We start from the raw sequence: 14,629 nt of genomic DNA, 5'->3' as shown, positions 1-14,629 counted from the left end.
CTACTTAGATCTGGCAACTCTTTCTAGCTTTGGAATAACATTAATAGAATAACATGAACAGGAGTCACACAAGATAAGCCTTTTGTATTTTGTCTTGTGGGACAAAACATCCTTATCAATGATATCATAAATTTAATGTTTTTTGATGTTTGGTATTTACCCAATCTAGAATCTTGATTCTCATCATGAGAAAAAAAAAAAAAAACCCAAAACAAAAAATGATTCTATATAAAGATGTAATATCTGAGAATTCTACAAACCATTTACCTTTAAAATTCCTTGATATTGAGTTATGTTTTCCAAAAACATTTTTTGTCTTCCTCCCTTGTATCTGTTTCTCATGTAAGTTATGGAGTATTAGTATATGAGAAGCCAGTTTTTATTTTTTTTAAGATTCTTCTTAAAATTTATTTTAACTGTAGGCCACATGTCAGAGATGTTTTAAAAAATACAAATCTTTAAGACCTTAAATTAATCTTATCAACATGTATTTTCTTAAACAATATAGAATTGATTCAAAATGGTTTATAGAAACAAGAAACATGTCTGAAGTGTGAAATGACAAATGTTTGTCCCAACAATTTGAGTAACACTCCCCCTAGTGTTTACTTTTAATCCTAGAAAGATTTTAGTGTATAGTACAACCAACAGCAAGCCTTCTAACAGCAAAAGGTTTCATTAATAAGATTAAGGACCTTCTCATCAGATAAAGAGAACAATGTTAAATCCTTGACACAGATGAAAATTAGATCAGAGCAAAGTGAGGTTCTTTCCTGCCACTGAGAAGCACCTTTACAAGGGAAAATTTTCAAAACTACTGGTAAATATGATATAATGTCTACAATTATATGTATTTTAAGGTTACTTTAGTAGCTACTTCTAAAATTTACTATAAAATTAATTTAATAAGTTATCTTAATGGAAAAATAAGTTATGTATTTTACATATATACATGTTACATATAATAATTTGCATGAAGTATAATCTGATTCAATATTGCTTAGGTACACTATTAAAAAAAATTCAGGACCTTATTACTTGAGTTTATTCTCTCAAATGTAGTTTCAAATGCTTTATAGAGGCTCTTATGATAATCCACTTTCTCTTGGAATTCTCCCTGTAAAATATTACCCTAAATTCCATAGGGAAGAACGATTAAATTTCAATGGATCTACTTATTTGTAGTAATGTATAAATGTGTACATGCATATATTTATTATTATTATTATTAAGCAAGGAATATTGATTTATCTTAATTCCTCAGGGTGAAAAAAGAAAACAAATGCATTTGCAAAATTCTTAGTATATGAGTTGTTGAAGCGGGCACACATTTGCAAAATTCTAAGAACCATATCCCTACATATATAATAAGGAGTCAGAAACCATAGAGAACAGACAAAACTTTGAGGTAGTCCTAGTTTTTTTGACCTTGTTATATGTGGTATTATCAACACAAGGTATTTTGTTGTTGTTTTGAAAGAGGGAAAATTATAAACAGCTCTTTCTGCTTTCATAACAATAAGTAAATTAGAAAAATTTCTGTATAAAACCAATTTTAAAATTACTATTTGGGGAAAGCATTTTTATTGGCTATATTTTCAATTTTCTTAGGTATTTTTGCATTTAACAAAATTAGTTTAAAAATAAAGTTTTGAGGCCTTACATTAGCTGGTGAATCTGGGGATAATATCCTTCCATAGCCACCAGCATGAATGTAAATACAATCATTTTTGCTTTTTGATATCAATTTCAGGCTTTTCAATACCCCTAAATAGAAGCATTACAATAAGTATATGTGGTCTCAGCTCATAAAGTGAAATGGTTGACTTTCAACAGAAACATGTTTTGGAGTAGCATATGTTTCCATTTGATACTGAATTGAAAATAATAACCTAAAGGCTAGCACTTAATTTAGGTTTATTTTTCTTTTTCAGTAATGGGGAACATGAAGCTTCCAATTTTGATGTTTACTGTGCATCTGTTATGGTGGAAAAGCTGTCAGTGTGCACCTACTTGGAAAGACACAACTGATCTGGGTGAAAATCTAAAGGGTAAGTTTATCTCCCTCTATCCTTTATCTCCCTTGTCCTGTTTCTATGTACTGCTGGCATTTACTAGCACTCACAGTTAAGAGATAACAGCTTTCATTACAGCCCTCTAGTTACATGGTGTTGTAAAACTTTCTCTAGGCCTGATTGATATTAAACATAGAGGCTGCAGAGACGTGATACCAAACATCTGGACAAAAATGGGAAAAGTCAGCCAATTATCTGAATACTTCTCCATAGCCAGCTGGTTGGTATTGTAGAGATAAAACTGACCTTTTTTTTTTTTTTACAGGATTTCCCATATTATCCAGATGTTTGCTGTCACGTAGATACAGACTAATGAACAATGAAATAATGTTATAGCTTTAAAAAAAAATTAAACAATGAAGATGCTCTTTGCAATTATCATTATACTGTAGAAGATTAAAATATATTACATCTGGTCATGAATTGAATTCTCATTTTAAGAACTAAATGTGGCTTTTCCTTGATTATGGACATTTAACATATATTGACAATTGAACTTGCTAAAATGGAACAAGTTAAAAATGCTTTGAAGGTTTATAATTACTCTTTAAATCAGATTATTCTTGTAAAGAAGAGGGATATCAAACCATGAATTCTAGCTCTATTAAATCTATCATCAATGAGGAAAAAGTATATTCAAAGAAGATTAAAGAGTCTCATTACTGAGGGAGAAATCATGCCAGTGAATCAATTATGTTTGTTCAGAGCTATAAATAGAGTAGAATGATGGAGGTTTTGCTTTAGAGTATTAAATTTAAAAGGTATTTGGGAAAGCCAGTGTTTTCACACTCTGTCCCTTGGTGTGGTATTAAAGTACTACACCCCAGGTGATTTAACTTCTCTTGATCTCTACCACTCAACTTGGCATTGGTGCAGATTTGATTCTTCCATGGAGGTTATTTGAACAAAGGCTGAGATTACAAATTATCTTCAGTCCTGGATGTATACATTTAATTTATGCTTTTTATTTTTTCTAATTGCAAAGTTTTGACTCCCAAACTAAAAGCACATTGAATAAATAAAAATGGCTCCAAACTAAAAACATATTGAATAAATAAAAATAGGTCACTGATGCAAGTGACAAGAATGAGGTCAAATTAACTACAGCACACTGAGGAGCTCACAACACATGAACAGAAGGTATTGTCGGGGTGGCAGCTCACTGCTGATTCATTATGAGAGGCTTCCAGAGTCAGATGCTATAAAATTGCAATTAGGCCTCTATTTAAGGGAAAGAAAAAAATTAGTGAACTGGTTTTGCAATGTAGTTGTGTAATCAAAGCAAAAACAAAAAAACCCAAAACAGATCTTATGATTCTCTTAGGCTTGTCTGTGGCTGGAGAACAATATGTAGATGAAGAGGTGAAGAAAGCTTTAATTGGAATTAAACAGATGAAAATCATGATGGAAAGAAATGAAGTAAAACACAAAGAGCTAATGCAAACTCTGAAGAAAAGCAGTAAAGAAAAACAGGTGATTGAAAATGGTCTTATTCCCCAAGTGTGTCAAGAAGATAGACTGTGATAGCCCAGCTGAGCAATCATTCCCTCCAGCATTCATAAGCTAACAATCAGTTTGGTTACAGCAAGTATCAGCTTCACAAATAGGCATTTACTGTATTTGCCACGCATAGATGACATAATCAGTATACACCCTTACAAGGAGGGAAGGATTCCAAATATATATTTTTTCCAAATCTGTTCTTCTGTTTTGTTCTCAATAGTCACACCCTATCTGACCAAAGTGGCAACCCAACAAATTCTCTTCACTAAGAAACCTTATATTCAGATTAGGAGGAAGAGAGTTTGCCTGAATTATCACCTCCATGTTTTCTACTTAACAAGAGGAAATTCTGCCCTCTTTTCCTAAGCATTCCCCCCAAGAAATCAGCCGAACTTTTGTTGGGATTTGAAGATATATTCATCTCAAAGATGAATAATTATCTTAGTAGATCTTCAAAGTGGAAACTGATGTCATACTTCCCTCCCTCACTAGAGATTTCTAAGGATTCCTAGAGGGGATCCATTTCCTCAATCTGACAGTGATAAGATTTGGGAGAATAATGCCATATGGAATCAAGTACTAGAAATGGATTCAGGTAGAACTGATTTTAAAATTCAGCTCCAAATATTTATTATGTATATGCGGCGGGACAATGGGCAAGTCACTCACCAAACCTCAGTTTCCTCATCTGTAAAATGGGGATAAAATTATCTGCCATTATTGACCTTATGGAGTCGATGTGAGCTCAAATGAATTAATTTACATAAAATATTTTGCAAACTTTCAAGTGCTATATAACTATCCACCAGTTATTCTCTGGTGACCTTCTTAGTGTATAATCTGTGTAATAATGTAGCTAATAAATGTCCTAAACCTAAACACTAGAGTTAATCCCATACTGTGACAAATAAAAGGCTAGAACACACAAGAACTTTAGCTCTGTGACTCAGGGGTTTTCTGAAATTTTTATCTTGAGCAAGAAAAAAAGGTTTTTCAAACTATAGGCTGACATTAATGCCTAACAATAACAATATCATAGAACAGATTTTTGATGGATTTTGTTTTAGTTTACAAAAAGGGAAGCAGTGATCTCTAGAAATTAATGAGTTTCTCAAGAACAAGGCATGTCAGACTGTTACTCATTTTCTTTTACAATAATAGCATTTATATAGCACATTAAGGTTGCAAAGTGTTGTACTATCTCAGTTCATCTCACAACAATCCTAAGTGCTATTATTTTCCCCATTTTATAGATAAGGAAAACCAGGGTCACACACCTCGTAAATGTCTGAGGGCAGACATATCCAAAAAGATGTCTTCTTGACTCCTAGTGCTATATACTGTACCGCTTAGCTGCCCCAAAGTATAGATTTCTGAAATCATATTTGAACTCATACTTTCCTGAGCCCAAGTCCAGTGTTCTTGCCCACTATGCCATGTAGCTGTCCCTTTTTTGACTGGTTTCCGACACTATGTAGATCAAGGGAACATCAAGTGACATCATATACTTGTACTTCCTCAAGGCACTTGACACCATGTTTGTAGACAAGTTTTAGAGTTGGCTATACAAGTCAATAATGGATAATTCCATCCTGAGAAAGGTCTCTGGTAGAGAAGAAATAAGGAAGTTCTGTAAGACCTAAAAGATTTTTTGGGGGTCCAATAGAATGTGCCTTCACAGGAGCTCCATCACACAAGTCTTAAGGAGGAATAAGAACAATTTAAAACTTCACAGAATCACAGACTGTCTAAGACCGTAGAAATCTGAGACTCTGAGGAACTGAGTGACTTGTCTCAAGTTACTTAGCTAGTGAGTGAAAGAGCTGGGACAGAAACTTAGGTTGTCTGATACCAGGTCCAGTGTTCTACTGATCCCCAGGAATGTCCTGGAATCCTCTTAATCTGCTTCATTCTCATGTAGCCTTGGGCTTATGAACATTTTTGTTTCCTCGTAAAGTAATATGAAAATTATTTAATATTTAAGAAATATTTAATAAACACAAAAGAAGAAAGAATAATTATAGTTAACTAGTCAATCAATTAGCATTTATTAAGTGCCTACTGTGTGTCAGGTATTGGTACTGTGTTCTATGCAGAGCTATACATAAATATATCACCTCATTTGATTCTCCAAAGAGCCCAATGAGGTAAAGGCCATTATTATCTTCATTTTACAAATGAGGAAACTGAGGCTGATAAACATTAAGTAACCTGACCAGAGATAAATCTGGAATTGACTAATAAATATTTGAATCAGGATTTGAACTTATTTATCTTAACTATAAGTTTGCCATTTTAGCCAATGATCCACTTAATTGCCCCAAAGAAGATGATAGAAAACAAAAATTAAGTGACTCTGAAATCATAAAGTAAGACAATGGAAAAATTTGATTTATTAAAAAGTTAATTTACTTAGCAGACCACATTTTATGTGATTAATCAGGGGGGAAGCTGGGATTTGCTCTACAAAGTCTTATGACTCACATTATTTCTTCCCAGTACCTTGTATTTCAGGATTTCTTGCACTATTTTAGATTTGCAAAAGTTGCAAAATTATTTATTAATAATAATAATGCTCTCTAATCTTTACCTAGGGCTTTTTATTGAGTATTTTAGAAGACTTTACCAGTATTAACTGATGTTCCTTCTAATCAACTTCTGTTAGCCCAAGGAAAAGTCAAGGCACAGAGAAGGGAGAGTCCCGTAGGGTTAGAAACAGATCATTCACTCCCTGAGTTACTTTGATAGAATATAGGCCAAGAGAGATCAGTTGGTGGATTGTTCCATGCTATTTTCTGCTTTCCGTATTGTAAAAAGGATGGGAAGATAGGTGAGTCCTTTCCCTGTCACCTCCAAAAGTCAGTCACTAGAGGGTGATCTTCCCCTTTCTATTTCACAACTGTGGCCATATGTCCCCAGCTCTACTCCTGGACAGTTTTCACATCCCTGCCTTTTGATAGACCATTGTATCCACAAGTATGTGGGGAGGGTCATCTAGCCTTAAATATGTTGTTTACTGTGCAGTAATTATTTCATCAACATAGTCAATCACCTAGTACTACTGAATCTCATGGTTTTATAGACTATAAAAGTTATCATTTACATCTTCACTTTGAGGCAAATTCTAGGAAGTATGACTTGGAGTCGGAAAGATATGAGTTCAAATCCTGCCTCAAACACTTACTAGCTCTGTGACTCTGCAAGTTACTTAACCTCTATTTGCCTCAGTTTCCTTATCTATAAAATGGAAATAATGGAACCTACTGCACAGGGTTATTTGTAGAATTAAAGGAGTTAATATACATAAAATACTTTGTAAACCTTAAAGAGCTATATAAGTTTAAGTTATTTTTATTTTAGATTTTTTTGAACCCATAAGTTTTTATTTTTCCTATAATAACAGTTAACATTTATATGGCAATTCAAGGCTTGTTATATACTTTACAAATGTTATTTAATTTGAACCTCACAACAATTCTGGGAAATATTATGCAATTGTTATCTACAATTTACAGTTGAGGAAACTGAGGTTGGGAAGGATTAAATGACTGTCTCAGAGTCACACAGATGATATCTGAAGTAGGAATTCACCACCAATCTTCCTTCCTAAATCTATTGTATCACCTGGTTGCCTTTATATTGTCTATAGGGAGAATTGCTTGACTAGTATAGGACACTTTCTATCCTACACAAATAGAAAACAGGAGCTTCTCTGTCAGCAACGGAGATGAAAAGTAGAATATTTGGGGGAAATACCTTAGAAATGTTCACTTTAAAAGCAGCAAGTATTGAGGTGCTTGATATTGAAATGGCATGTTATTTTCTCCCCCTCAATTAGGAGGCCCTTCAACTTATGAATGAAGTCAAAGAAAGACTGGAAGAGGAGGAAAGACAATGCCAGGTGTCTTTGACAGGTTTATGGGATGAATGCAAGTCTTGTCTGGAAAGTAGCTGTATGAGATTTTATACAACCTGCCAACTAAGTTGGTCCTCTGTGATAAATAAGGTAAGGGAAAAAATAATTCAGGATTTCAAGATTCCTAGAGCTCAACTAGTTACAAATTGGGAAGGAGAGGGCAAGGAGGAGAAAAAATTAACAAAAGTGGTATATATAGGAACAGGGGATGATTTCCACAAAAGAAGAAATGTAGGTGGGTCAGCCATAAAGTGAGGGTGAAGAACCAGAGGAAGACACCCCCCCCCAGTATGTTGGCTAAATCCCCACTGGAGGACCAATAGAATGACCTGATAGGTAAGAATCACATAGATTAAGAGTGCATGAATTCCTTATAATTTATACCATAACAGATGCCTGTGAGATCCAGATCCATTAAAACATCTTAGAACGGAGGACAGAGGTACCCAATTTGATGTCAACACTAAATTATCTGTAACTGAACAAACATTGTCAATTTTTTTTGTGCTAATGGTTCAATGTATTTATACTTCAATAGTTTGCAATTTTTCATAATCTATATGTGCTTTTTATAAAATGCTATACTACTATTGCTAGAAAATAATAATAAGGTTTTATCCATTCTTTCAAATTTTTCCTTCTTGGAGCCAAGAGTTTCCTTTGCACTTTTACTTCACCCACTTTCATGTGCATTAAATTGATTCAGTTCATGGGAATATTATCTAGATCCTGAAATCCTTGGTCAGCAAACATGAGATCAGATCATCTGCATATTTCTTCAATATTTCAAGGAGCTGTAAGTTTGTCAATTTGGGTACTTCCTCCATCATTGAAAATAGCAACTCTTCCACTTAATAAACATGGTTCCTAAATTGCCATTGCTGGAAAATTCATCCCTCTACACCAAATGGCTAATGAGCCTCTCTGAACTTAAGTTCTCAGTTGAAAGACAAAATATTTCCAGCTTGGGAGAACCTGTCATAGTTTATACTTTTTTGGCATAGTCTTAAAATTCACAGGATGACTTCAGAATCATCAAGAAGCATCAGAGAAGGACCTTAATGGATCTGTATGCACTGGGGTAGTTTCCACTAGAGATACCTGTCTTATTGTCTTCACTTTCTTCCCCTTCCTGCAAGACTTTGCAACTCTACCTCACTTAAATTTATTTCACACACAAGTCAAGACATCACTGGTGATATTATTGGTCCTCTTCAAAAAATGAAGAATAAACAACATTGTTGAGAAATGAGCTTTGATGGTTAAGATTTCATGCCCAATATTGGACAAGGCCAAGAGTAATTCAATTACATAGAAAGTAATCTCTAGGATAAATAAGAAGCTGTTTACTTGGCTTTCCCTTTAATTGGATCCCCTGGGCTTTTGTGATTGCTTCTGTTCTCTAACCCATCCACAGAGAGCTATGAAGAAGAGAAGCCTTATTGTTTCCATAGTGTGTGATTCAAGATAAGTCACTTAATCCTTCAACCTCAGTTTCTTTTCTGAAAAATATATCGGTTGGATAAAATGATTCCTTTAGTCACTTCAAAATCTAATAAAAACATAATTAAAGATATAAAGATACCTCCAGCTAAGTGTAGATAAAACCAAATAAGACAAAGTAAGGGTTTTTCTTTTCATTTTAAATAACTACACTCAGCATACAGACAAAAATATTTTTACATACAAAATTGTATTTGTTGAGTCTGACAAATGATCAGTAGTAATTGTTTACTCTTTTCTCCCTGAGATTAATTTATTATTTATTATTTTGTTATTCTAAGAACCTTTCTCCAATCAAAACTGTTTAATAATTAAAATATAACATTATAAATAAAACAAACTTCATATTGTAATAAATATTGTACATATTTTCATTTTTATAAATAAAATAAATACTATACATAAAAATAATATGACTTAAAAGGATATAAAACTGAACTTCCTTATAACAGTCAAAAGGTGAATGAAGATCCCTACAGACAGTTTGAGCTCCCCAATATTTGACAGCTTGTTTTGCACTGCCCCAGATCTTTTTATGATTCAAAAATTTAATGAAAAAACCAATCATCTGTTAAACAAACATATCTAATGTAGTCTAATGGTGTAGCAACATTGACATGAGCTACTTATCATGAAAGGATGTTAGACAGTTGACTCATTTTAACATGAAATCCACTCCCTCCACAATTATGCCTCTAAGAAAACCTTGGGTTGTTTTTTTTTTTTTTTTTTTTGCAAAAATCTACTCAAAGGCTGCCTGGAATTATGAGGTCTTTCTTGATTACTCCCTTCAGCTGCTAATACCTTCTTCTATTATTCTTTTATATCTATCTTGTTCTATTTTTATTTATTTTTTATGTATACATTTGTTTTCTCAATAGAATATAAGCTCCTTGAAGATAGGAACTTTATTTCATTTTAATCATTTTACCACTAACACAGTGATTTGTATGTAGCAGAATATATATGTATACATATATATATACATATATATATATATATAAATTTTATAAATACTTGTTAAAGGGAAATAAATGATTTGAATATTTGTTTGAATTCCCTATTTTGCTTTGCTGTTGGCACTACCTAACCAAGAATGAAGGTAGCCATGGTTTTCTATTTTTGGATAATTACTGCTTGGAAAATAAAAGATTAGGATAAAATATATCTTCAAGCCAAAGCTGGTTTTCAGTTTCTTTGGTGTGGGGACCTAGCTTAAATTTATTTTTATTATTTGTTCCTTGGCTTCTATTTGTTGTTGTTTTTAAATAAAGTCATAGGGTTTCTCTATAGATAAGATAGGAGCTGGAATGTGAAGAGGAAGACAAAGGGTTGGCAGCTATAATATGGAAAGAGCAGTGGTTAGCCAAGGAAGTCACAGTCATCAAACTAGTTAGAACCCTGTAGCATAGACCCAATTCAGCCAATGTTCTGGCTTAGGTAAGGGATATCTACATATGGAAGTAAAATAGGATTTACTTTCAGAGGTACCCAGGAAGACCCTTTTGTCTCCCCAAACTCCTTCCTTATTGATATCTGAAATCCAGCAATTAAGTGCTTCGCTTAAGCTAAACATAGGCTTTGATTTTTGAAAATGTAAATACTCTTGGTAGAAGTAACATACTAATCCTTATAAATTATATACATCTTACAGTAAATACTTTACCTGATCATTTCTCACGAATTCATTTTTGTGGGTTAAGATAAAGGAGAAGGTGTTCAGAAAGGACTCAGGACTGAGAACATGCTACTAAGAGAAAAGCTGAAGAAAAGGGCTTTAGGCAATCTTGGACTTATTTATATTTTCCCCCCAAATCTTCTCTGGATACTACCTTATATGTCTTCTAGTGTTCTTGGTATTCCAAATTCCATTACTCAGGTTGTAGTTCCTTAGTAATATTAAACTTGAGCCAGTTTTGCATCATCAAAACTCTCAGATCAGAATTTTACAGGAATTGAAGTTTTTTGTTGTTGTTTAGTCATTTTCACTTGTGGATGACTTTGTGACCCTTTTGGGGGTTTCCTTTGCTAAGCTGCTAGAGTGCTTTGCCATTTTCTGGCAGCTCATTTACAGATGAAGAAACTAAGGCAAACATGGTTAAATGACTTGCATAGGGTCATACACTCGGAAGACCTCGTCTTCCTGATTTTAGACCTGGCACTCTTATATACAGTGCTAACTAGCTATTTGGTAAGCACTTAATAGAATGATTAGTACATCACCTAAAAATTCACTGCTTATTTCTATAGTATTCAGGAATTCAAGGTAAGAATTTAACTCCATTTGTATTTCCCTACAGATTGAAAGCTTTTTCAAGAAAATGCCTCAATTAATTTTTCCTTTTTATGAGGATGAAAGCAAAGCACTCCCTATCACTGGAAAGGCAAATGAAGAAGATGCTCTGTTAAACCAAATGGAGGGCACATTTAACAAACTGGCCGTGGATGTGAACACACTATTCAACAGAAGCACCAATGTCTTCAAACAGATACACCAAGAATTTGATCAGGATTTCCAAACATATTTCATCTCAGATGTAGACACAACAGAACCCTACTTCTTGCCAGCTTTCTCAGAGACAATTCCCCCAAATATAAATCTTCTGAAAAGCTGGGAGATACCCAATTTCTTTCAGTTGCTTTTTGATTTCAGCAAATCAGCTTTGGCAGGTATTGGTGAAATGATTACTGAAATGCTAAAAGGAATGAAGGATTTGCCTGAACAAGTAAAAGGCAAGTATTATTAAAAAATCATTTGATGGTACCATCTTTAACAATGTTTAGTTTTAGGTAGAATAGTATATATTAGACTTGAGAAGTTCATGAGATGATAGGACTATAGATTTAGAGCCTAAATCATCCTTAAAGGTCACCTAGTCTAACACCCTAATTTTAAAGCTGAGGAAACTGGGGCCAGGGAAATGGTGCTGTAAGTGGCAGAATCAGGATACAAACCCAGATCCTTGGATTCCAAATGTAGCACTCTTTCTATTATCTCACTGCTTCCTTATTTATTGTTACTAAAGTATACGTCTGTGGTTAAACAACATTTCCAAAATTTTTACCGGGAATAGCTTTTTCTCCCAGTTTATTCACTTGGGTCCATATTCTGATTGAAGTGAATAAATCATAAGTAGCCATTCCTTTAGGACAAGACACCTTGACAGGATGTGAGCTGAGGCCCTTGCTCCTGTTTATAGACTGATAATATACTTCTGCCATTTGGATAACAGGTTGTTAATATTCAGCTGAGAATGAACATGCGGATGAAAGAATGAACTCACACTTTTTATACAAGTTAATTAATTCCATTGTAACCCGTTTGTTTCATCAACTCTCTGATGACTTCTTTGCCATGTCACAGTTTTTCTTATTTACGCATAAAACACCAACCAGTTGTTTGAAATTAAATGCCAGTCTATCTTCTCACTTAGAAGAAAATCATTAATATGAGTAAAAGAGGATGGAAAGAAATTGTTTAGATACAAAATGTTAATGTATAGTTTTTATTTTTGTTATTGTTCAGTCCTTTCAATCATGTCCAACTCTTCATGATCCTAGAAGGGGTTTTCTTGGCAAAGATACTAGAATGGTTTGCCACTTCTTTCTCCAGCTCATTTTACATATGAGAAAACTGAGGTAGATAGAGTTAAGTGACTTGCCCAGGATCACAGAGCTAGTATGTGTCTGAGGTAGGATTTGAATTCAGGTTTTCCTGATTCCAGACCACTATGGCATCTAGTTGCCCCAACTAAGAAGGTAGCCCAAAGCAAACTCTGCTATCTTTATTCTTCCTTGGAAAGATCCCCAAAAGGACTAATTCAATAAAGTTTGTACCCTGCTTTGATCTCAGCACTTTATATTTAATTTAAATGATTGTTAATAATGATAATATCAATATAATAAGTGGTTTATGCTAACCTGAATTACAATATACTGCCAAAATAGTCCTCAGCATTGTCATCTGGTGACCAATTGTATCCTAATGACTAATTGGTCTTTGTGCATTTGGAATCTCATCTCTTTAATCTATCCTCTATATAGCTACCCAACCTGATTATTCTAAAATGTCTTCCTGACTTTAGCTGGGGATCTTTCTTTTGTGCCATATAGCTTTTATACAACTTATTTATACAAGCTATATTTAGTTTCCTGAACCAAAAAACTACATGAACCCCATAGTTCTTTTGTTTAAAAGGATATCTTTTGTTTTTCCATCTTAATAATCTCAGAATATGCCCCTTCTTCTCCCTCCCCTCATCATTTCCCACAAAGATTGAAAAAAAAATTTCACCAAAAATAATCAAAACATCAACCAGTTTCCCTATACATCTAATAAAGGAAAGGAGATGAATTTCTCCTAGTTTCTCTGGGGCCAAGCTTAGTAATTATAATCACATAGCATTCAGTTTTGTTTTCTTGATCTAATCATTTTAATCATTGTGCCCATTGTTAATAGTTCTCCTTTTCCTCCATCCTTTATTGCCACAATTCTATTCTTTGTGACCTTCTCTACATACTCTTTAGGACTAGATGCCAAGATCAAGAACTATTAATCTAGCTTTTTATGAAGGTAGAACTTAATGTCCTCTAGTACTTTCTCCGGATCATAAAGCAGGAAGGACAGTGAGCTGTAGAAGAAATAGGACTGGATTTGGATTTTGAATGCATAATTTAAGATTAAATCTATGTTTTATCATTTACTGACAATGTAACTCTGGGCAAAGAGCAAACTCCCTTTAGGCTTCAGTTTTCTCATATTTAAAATGAGAAGTTTGAACAAGATTATGTGATGATCAACACTGATGGATTTAGTTCTTTTCAACAACTGAGGTGATTCAAAGCAATTCCAATAGCTTTATAGTACTCTAAGCTGAAAGTACCATCCACATCCAGACAGAGCACTATGGAGACTGAATGTGGATCAAAGTATAGTATTTTCACTTTTGTTGTTGTTGTTGTCAGTTTGTTTGTTTTTTCTTTCTCGTGTTTTTTTTTCCCTTTCGATCTGATTTTTCTTGCACAGCATGAATATGAAAATATGTTTAGAAGAATTTTACATGTTTAACTTATAAAAAAGAAGTTTGTCACTCATTGCAATTTGACAAAAATGTTAATCACTGGAACATTGTCAGTTATCTTTAGAAAGGTCACTGAAGATGTGAGAAATGCAAAAGGTCTGGAGAAAAGGAAAATTCTAGATTTTCAAAAAAGGAGGGAACAGAGTCTGAAAATTATAAGATTTGATTCTTGGCAAAATTGTAAAATATATTATCAAAGGGATAGTTAGTGAGCATCTAGAGGAAAAAAACAAACCCCAGCAATCACCAAGTGCCAGTGTGAGTTAAAACAAGAACAGTTTGTCCTGAACCTTTTTTGACAGGTTTGACAGGGATGTATACATATACATAAAGTTTATCGGTATTTTAGTGAAATATTTGACAAAGTCTTTCATGTTTTTCTTAGGGACAAGATGAAGAAATGTAGATTAGACCCCAGCTTCTTAAACTATGGGTCACAACCCCATATAGCATCTCATAATTGAAGGTGGAGGTCTCAAAATTATGATTTATTGTCAGTAAATGTTTGGTTTTTATACCTGTTTTATATACTATGTGACCTGGGGGTCACA

The 14,629-nt window shown here is 33.7% G+C and overlaps 1 protein-coding gene across 1 annotated transcript in view; it reads left to right on the top strand.

The window, feature by feature from the left end:
* The first annotated feature begins 744 nt into the window (after nucleotides 1–744).
* CLUL1 (clusterin like 1) overlaps nucleotides 745–14,629 on the top strand; it is a 30,609-nt gene continuing 16,724 nt past the window's right edge. The window contains exons 1-5 of the mRNA XM_074285219.1: nucleotides 745–820; nucleotides 1,935–2,051; nucleotides 3,400–3,548; nucleotides 7,417–7,584; nucleotides 11,298–11,730. Of these exons, the coding sequence (XP_074141320.1) occupies nucleotides 1,937–2,051; nucleotides 3,400–3,548; nucleotides 7,417–7,584; nucleotides 11,298–11,730 (865 nt within the window). The 5' untranslated portion in view covers nucleotides 745–820; nucleotides 1,935–1,936. The remainder of the gene's footprint in view (nucleotides 821–1,934; nucleotides 2,052–3,399; nucleotides 3,549–7,416; nucleotides 7,585–11,297; nucleotides 11,731–14,629) is intronic.

Source organism: Sminthopsis crassicaudata, chromosome 1 (assembly GCF_048593235.1).
Source record: "Sminthopsis crassicaudata isolate SCR6 chromosome 1, ASM4859323v1, whole genome shotgun sequence".
NCBI classification, from domain to species: domain Eukaryota; kingdom Metazoa; phylum Chordata; class Mammalia; order Dasyuromorphia; family Dasyuridae; genus Sminthopsis; species Sminthopsis crassicaudata.
This window is presented reverse-complemented; position numbering and strand designations above follow the sequence as displayed.